Source organism: Schistosoma haematobium, chromosome 4 (assembly GCF_000699445.3).
Source record: "Schistosoma haematobium chromosome 4, whole genome shotgun sequence".
NCBI classification, from domain to species: Eukaryota; Metazoa; Platyhelminthes; class Trematoda; order Strigeidida; family Schistosomatidae; genus Schistosoma; species Schistosoma haematobium.
The window spans coordinates 42,655,629-42,663,764 of record NC_067199.1 but is presented as its reverse complement, the minus strand read 5'-3'; the positions used below and the strand labels follow the sequence as shown (position 1 = coordinate 42,663,764).

General features: G+C 41.9%; 1 protein-coding gene across 1 annotated transcript in view; it reads left to right on the top strand.

The window, feature by feature from the left end:
• The first annotated feature begins 3,628 nt into the window (after positions 1-3,628).
• MS3_00008130 (uncharacterized protein) overlaps positions 3,629-8,136 on the top strand; it is a 36,486-nt gene continuing 31,978 nt past the window's right edge. The window contains exons 1-2 of the mRNA XM_051216483.1: positions 3,629-6,089; positions 6,136-6,230. Coding sequence (XP_051067072.1) covers positions 5,639-6,089; positions 6,136-6,230 — 546 coding nt within the window. The 5' untranslated portion in view covers positions 3,629-5,638. The remainder of the gene's footprint in view (positions 6,090-6,135; positions 6,231-8,136) is intronic.

Sequence of the window (8,136 nt, the reverse complement as noted above, 5' to 3'; positions counted from 1 at the left end):
ATGTATAGTAAGGAGCATAACTCCGGAATAGCGTGGGCAGGCATCCTCTCTACATTCGACAAGAAAATCTGAGCCACATTTTAGTTGGGCTCGCAATTTTTTTGCTTTAGAACTCACTGGGACTGAATAAACCGTTATGAACATATTTTACTCTGACCTGGTGAAAGTTAACCTCAACGCCCATGCGGTTCTAAGCTCCACATGCTAGTATAGTGTGGTCTCACGATAACTCTTTGGCTGTTGTGGGTTACGGCTAAAGATACTCGTTTTTCAAATGTTATTTGCAGTTGTGTGATCAGTGTGCACGTAGATGCGCTTAGCCAACTTGATAGGCATTAACTTTAGACCTGCCTACCGGGACGTTGAAGTTGGTCTGAAGAGACCTTACTTACTTCAGAAACTACAACTCACCATATTAGTTGAAACAACGTGTAAACTCCAGTAGTGAATGTTAAGCTGTTACGTCAGAGTTTTTCTAACAGCCACATTTGTGCATCAGGTTGTGCTTGCTGTTGCTTCCCCGACCGGAGCTGCTACCTTGACGCGGTGGTCGGGCTTGCCTATCGTGATGACCCAACCGATCTATATTGGCTGGAACATATGTTCCTGTAGGTTCTACCATGCCAGGTAGGTCGATTGGAGAACGGTAAGACTAAAAGCAGCAACTCAAGGTCTGAGGGCGAAGTCGTACTGCTGACTGTAGAGAGGTGTGACAGCAGTGAGGTGTTTCCCTCAGACAACCAGCATCTGCAGCGATGCTGCCTTCCCACAAGGAGGGATGGGGTTAGAAAAGGTCGACCCTAAAAATGTCACACTTCACCTTACGGATTTCCGTCTCCGGCGGTAAGGCCCTTTGAAGAACGGAGCTAACACATTAAAAACCTTCCAAGAAAAGGCCGTGCGCGACCGGCCTCAAGCAGTTGTCCCTTGGGCTCTGCGGTCACGCTCCCAGGTCTTTAAGACCAACACTAATCCAATTTCCTTTTCAGGTTCCTCAAGAAATACCCTTCCACGGTGTGGGCAGCCGGGAAGTGACACCAGCCCTCATACCCGTAACAGCACACGAGACCAAGTTGGTCACATTCAAATCCTTCCTACACCTCCTAATACCTCTCTTATCCCCATAACTAACCCTCCTCACGTCTCTTTATCACCTCGCACCGCTAGGGCAAACGATTTGTGTACGCGGAACGTTATTCCTGGTCTCCTGAAACCACGCCCTAAACTACACGTAGGAGCTTTTAACGTCCGAACACTGTGCCAAATAGGACAGCAGGCTTCCTTAGCTAAGACTTTAGAATCCCGCGCCATCGATGTGTGCTGCGTCACCGAAACGCGCATACAGGATCCGAGTAGCGTCATTCACCTGACCTCACCATGCCAAGATAAAGGACCGACTCGATCCACACTTCGTGTATCTGGAAGCCCTGATTCTGCTTTCCGTGGCCTCGCCGGTGTAGGTATAGCATTGAGTCCTAGGGCAGAACTAGCTCTCTTAGAGTGGATCCCAGTAGACAGTCGTTTGTGCGCTGTCCGACTAAACGGAACAGTAAGGATCCGAAAAGATAGGGACACTCGTCGTTGCCTCTCCGTCGTCTCTGCCTATTCTCCCACTGACTGCAGCACAGATGATGTAAAATATGAGTTTTACAGAAAGCTCTCCGACCTCCGAAAAGCTAGGCGCTCGGATGTAGTAATAATGGCCGGTGACTTTAATGCTCAATTAGGTAAACTAAGCGATAGCGAAAGACACCTGGGTGGATCTTATAGCATCGTGGCTCAAAGAACAGATAATGGCGACCGTCTGTTGCAGCCATGTTCAGATAACCGCCTGTTCCTTGCAAAGCATAAGGAAAAATATTTTTGGACATGGCGACCCCCTAATTCGTCCTAACGTTGGACCCAAATAGACCACATCGCTATCAGCCACCGATGGAGGGGCTCGATAGAAGACTGTCGCTCGTTCTGGAGCACATGCTTAGATACAGATCATGCTCTAGTGCGAGCGCGCGTTTGCTTGCGTCTTACTGGACGTAGGAAAGACGCTACAAGGAAACCTCTTAGGGTCCTGTTTAATGATAGTCAAGCTAAGAGTATATTTCAGGAACAACTAGGAAAACAGTTAGGCAGCCATGTATGTGATGCCCACCCCGAGGCGGCATGGAATGACATCCGAAAAGCTGTGGAAACAGCAGTGATATCTGCTAGTAAGGTAAACCGTGAAGTTAGGGAGAAACACTGGATCTCAGCAGCATCTACCGCACTGATAGATGCTCGAAAACTCATTCCATCTGGATCTGAACATAATGAAGAGCGGAGTCAGCTTAAGCGCAAGCTGACAAGAAGTCTACGCAATGTTCGTGAACAGTGGTGGGTAGCGAAAGCAAGAGAGATGGAAAAGGCAGCGGCAATAGGTAATAGCAGACAATTGTTCAGACTTGTTAAGGAAACCGGTATTAGGAAACCGACTGTTAGCGAAACACTCTCAGAGAAAGATGGACATATTATTCATTCTCAATCCAGGAGATTGGATCGATGGGCAGAACATTTTAGGGATCAGTTCAACTGGCCTTCAGCCACATTTCGGTTTCTCACGATCTCCAGTCAACCTGAATGGCAAGTTAGTGTAGGTCCTCCGACTTTTTATGAAGTTGAAAAAGCCATAGGCAATCTGAAGCGAGGGAGAGCAGCAGGCTCTGACAGGTTTACTCCTGAGATTTTTAAGGATGGTGGTCCAGTATTAGCAGTGAGATTAACTGAGGTCTTAGGTAGAATTTGGGAACTGGACGTAAACCCATCTGACTGGTCTCAATCACTGATTGTGTCAGTCTATAAGAAAGGACAAAAGTCCTCTTGTGACAATCACAGAGGAATCAGTTTGACTAATATAGAGTCTAAAATATTAGCTTCAATAATACTTCGACGCCTAACTAAAGCTCGTGAAGAGCAAACTAGAGAAAATCAGGCTGGTGTTCGACCTGGACGTGGTTGTATAGACCACATATTCACACTACGTCAGGTTCTAGAACACAGATACACGTTCAGACGCCCCACAATCGTAGTATTCCTCGACCTTAAAGTAGCATTCGACTCTGCCGATCGTAAGGTTCTATGGCAGTGTTTGTCACTGAAAGGAGTACCAAAGAAGTACATTAACCTTGTAAAGGCTCTCTACTCGAACACAACTGGTAGAGTGAGAGCTTATGGCGAACTGTCATCAGAATTGATTACCTCAAGTGGTGTTCGTCAGGGCTGTCCACTCTCTCCATTTTTGTTCAACTTTGTCGTCGACATACTTTTAGAGATAACACTTTCCTCATCTGACTTTACAGGGGTTGAACTTCTACCGGGAGGTTCGCTTGTTGACTTAGAATATGCTGATGACATAGTTTTACTTGGTGAAGACGCTGACAGAATGCAGAGTCTTCTGACCACTCTAAGCAACAATGCAAGCATGTTCGGGATGCGATTCTCCCCCTCGAAATGCAAAATGTTGCTTCAGGATTGGGTTGCATTGACACCCGAACTAATGATAGGGAGTGAAGTAATTGAGCGTGTCGATCGCTTCACTTATCTTGGAAGTCTCATCAGCCCTTGTGGTCTGGTGTGTGACGAAATCTCAGCACGGATACAGAAGGCTCGACTAGCTTTTACCAACTCGCGTCATTTATGGCGTAGGCGAGATATCCGTCTATCAACCAAAGGACGTGTTTACTGTGCAGCAGTTCGTCCCGTCCTACTTTATGGCAGTGAAACATGGCCGGTAAGAGTAGAGGATATTCGTAGGTTACTAGTATTTGGTCATAGGTATCTTCGAAATATTGCTCGTATATCCTGGGACTATCGAGTAAGTAACACAGTTGTTAGGAAACGCGTACTAGGTAAGGATGGCAAATCAATTGATGACGTAGTGAAACTTCATCAGTTGAGATGGCTGGGACACGTGTTACGTATGCCCAACGACCGACTGCCTCGACGTGCGATGTTCAGTGGTATAGGAGTAGGCTGGAAGAAAGCTAGGGGCGGCCAGACCAAAACATGGAATAAGTCCATGAAGTCACTGACAAGTGGACTGAGTCATGTTGATAGGTGTAGACTACCTGGTTGGGGACCGCGAGACGATAGCAACCGATGGTTAGAGACCCTGAATGACATGGCTCAAAATCGCTTGCAATGGTGTGCGCAGGTGCATCTACTCTTTGTGTTCTCCCAAATTTTGATCTCCTTATTCCTCCTTGTCTCTTTTTTCTCTTCCCAAATTTATTTCGCCGTATTATACTCTTTAAATAACATCTCCAAACACTAATTTTCCTGATTACTGCTCATACTCTTATTACCTCTACCACTACGGGATTTGGATCGATAACTGCATCTCGGTGCTAATGTGTTGTGGCAACTCGAAATGATGTACGTACGTACGAAGTTCTACGTTGTTACTGACTGACTGACTGACTGCTGTTGCTTCAGAATTCGGTTGAGCTGGTCATCTGATATCGCCATCTTGAATGTGTTTTCCTTTACACGTCCCCACTGTTATGATCTCTTATTACGACCCAGTTACTCTTATTACTTAGTATTCTTTGGAAACTACTTCACTCAGCAAGTCTCCAGATCAGAACACGGTTGATCAGAAACGTAATTATGTTCCAAATAAACTAAGTTGAATGGAAGTAGGAATCACAACAAGAAAAACGTTAGTACATTTATAATTCTACACAACAAGATTCTAGAATATTTTCCGAGGATCCTCTAGCGTTCATTGGCTAAAAAATGACCAATCATTGTGCCCCAACACAATACTGCAAGGAACATGCTTCAGTCGTATTCATATCCCATATAAAATATGATAGCTGCCTATCTTTACACGTTTGATATTTTACATTGAAGTTTTCTGTTAATCAATTTGTTCGTTATTAGTTATGTTTTGTTTCTCTCATAATGGTTTTGTTCTGATCGATAGACCAGTTGTCAATATTGCTGTTAGACATCCAATGTTTTTGATGTTTTTTGTGGTTGTCTGCTACTTTTAAATTGTTTATCATCTCCGCATTCTTAGTTATCAGAAGTGACTTTGTGAAGCAGAGCTTTTTGCACGACAGTGGTTGTTGTTATTTGCAATCACGCATATTCAACTAATGTGAGTTCAGCGTTCACACTGTTGTACTAGTTATCTAAGTTTTCACTTTGCATTACATCTTTGACCTGAGCAAAGACATGTAGGCCTATGAAAACGATGTTTAGTTCGGGCCATTTGATTTTATTCTTTAATGCGAACATAAAAATGATTTTAAAATCCCTGAAAGGATAATAACTAAACATAAAAAAATATGTATTGTTACATGAGTGAACTGTTTAATCATCTGAAAATTCCTTTACTTCATTCACAAAAGCTATTGCTTTTACGACATTTTAACTGGAAATTGATGTAAAAACTAGTTTTTTAACGTTGGAACAACTGAGACCACACTATGTACTTGACAAGTAAAAAACTACAATTGCTTTAGAAAGGTATTCTAGGTTTTACTAAAATTTCTCATTTGGGGAAAGCATACCTTACCTGATTATCTACTACCATTTGCATTTCAGATCCACTGATCTAAGAAAGTAAATTTAAATTTCTTAGACAAAAAAATGAAACATGGAGTCGGCAACCATTAGAAGTCAATTAATGGTACTTTTTGACAATTTAAAAAGTATTCAACCAAATGAACGGGATAATTTAATAACGTTTATAAAAAAGAATTTGTCACAATTACAAGAAAATAATGAAAAAAACGATGTATACCAGAGTAGCAATATCAGCAGTAACAGCTATCCTTGTTTTTGTAGTGGAAATGTGGATAATACTACTACTGTTATTACTACTACTGCCACTACTACTAATGTTAGTTTAACTAGTAGCTCCTCAACGTATGCGAATGTAAAATCTTCAGAATTATATGACTTAACAAATATCAATGTAAACAGTCTTCAGCTATCGTTTGAAGCAACTCCTGAATCAGTAGCGACATTCATCGATGAGGTGAATGATTTTTCTACACTAACAATACAACACAATACTACTGGCCTAACGGGTCATAATTGCTCAGGTTTGTCAAGCGTTTCTACCATTATTAATGATAACTTCCATTTTAGAGGCAATCTATGTGAATGAATGTTTATCCATGGCTACAAATGCTCCAACATTTAACTGCTCAAATCTAAATAGTGAATCAAATTTTCATGAAACGGTACGTTTTTGTGAATATATTTAGTATGGCCATTATATGTTCATTTTATGTTTAGTTAAACAAATGGATAAGTTTATACACTAGAGTATAAGCTCCATCTGTCATGTGACAAGTAACAACACTTCCTGAACGCGTATACTCAGTCGTAGCCATTTTGTCGAGGTGCTTAGGTGTGCTTATCATCGTGACAAACCAATTGAATTATATTGTTTGAAATAATTGCTTCTGCAGTTTTTTCATGTCATACAAGTCGATTAGAGTAGTAAGAGTAAAAAAAGCAAATGAGAGCGATGATGAATTCTTACTGCCGATTGTACTTGGGTGTGGTAACGTTCAGGTGTTTCCTTTGGATAAAAAGCATTTCCGGCAATGCGGCTTTTTCAAAATAGGAATAGATAAAACATGTCAGTCGTAAAAATAGTGCTTTTCACTTTACCCTACGGATCGCCTATACCAGCAGTAAAATTTGAAAAATACGGAGCTAATGTATCAGAAAATACCCACATGAGGGGAGTAGTGTAAAGCAGCTTCTCCGTTTGCTCTGAAGTCAGTTTTCCAGTTTAGTAAGACCACTAATAACCCAGATTCCTTTTCTGTTCCATCAAGAAGAAACTTCCTCTTGCAACACTGGCAGCCCGGAAATGTCAGTAACTTCCACTTCTAGCAAAAACCTAGCATGTATGTAGTAGTTGTTAGTACACTTTTAAAACAAGCAGTTTTGTGATAAAGAAATTTTCGTACATAACGTTAATTAGAATAAGCACGGTACGTGTGAATAATGTAGTCTAGTGTTGATCACTATGTAACCACGTTTATAAATAACCCTAATTATATTTTCACAAATGATGTACGTGCTGCTACTTACATATTGCAATGGATTGCTGAAATACTACGAAAACTGTAAGTACATCAGAAAAACTCTTGTTAAATCCATTCTCACAAATGTACTCTTGGCGATGTGAAGCAGTGACTTAGTAATTTATTTATTTGAACATATAAATATTGGTACAAGGGGGCATCAGATACATATGCGCAACACAAGTCACTTGATTTGTGTGTAGGCTGTGACACTAACCGGATGCCCAAGCCAAAGCAGGTGGTTTCCTTAAGGAGCCACACTCAGAACCTTCGACCTAAAGGTCTGATCCACGAGGCAGTGGAGCAATGTCAGGAGATGCAGTCCCATGGTAACTGGTGACCAACGATTGGTTCATACGCCATTTGTTCCTTCAAGATTCTGGAGCCCATGTGGACCATTGGTTTGGAATCAGGGTTTTCCAACTTCCCTAGGTGAACTCTCTGTGTCCACCAAATCGGTTAAAGCGTCGAACATTAGCCTTTCATCCTCTCAATTTTGAAAACAACACCCGTGCTGCGAGAAGGCAGTGAGTAGGACTTCCCTGGCAGAGGCTATATGCGCGTGGCCATGCGAGAGCATTTCGAGAGGGAAAGCGAACTCTCCCTACTTTCGGCCTTACCAGGGTATTTGGGGGCTAAACCACCAACACACACTCGAACGTGCATCAAAAACTAGTTTATTTTATGCCCTCTACTTGATCACGGCTAATACGGTATACGGCTATCGGCACTCAAACTTGTGTGTCGCATATGTATTCGGTGCCCCCTTGTACCAATATTTATATGTTCAAATAAATAAATATACCAGCCAACCTTGTACGTTAGAGTAAGTTGTTACTGGAGATGCATAGTAATTATGCTTCATTGAAGATGCTCCCTGTTTCTGACAATAAAGTTGTTTATTTACCTCAATATTCCCAAGGGCTTTTAGTTTCTCGTTGTTGCTATTAAGAGTTATTGATTAGTCTCTATTAGTATATGTTCATCCTCATCGGATTGTCTCGATACTGCCATTGAATCAAAAGTTTTTTATTAAAGTCGAACAGTA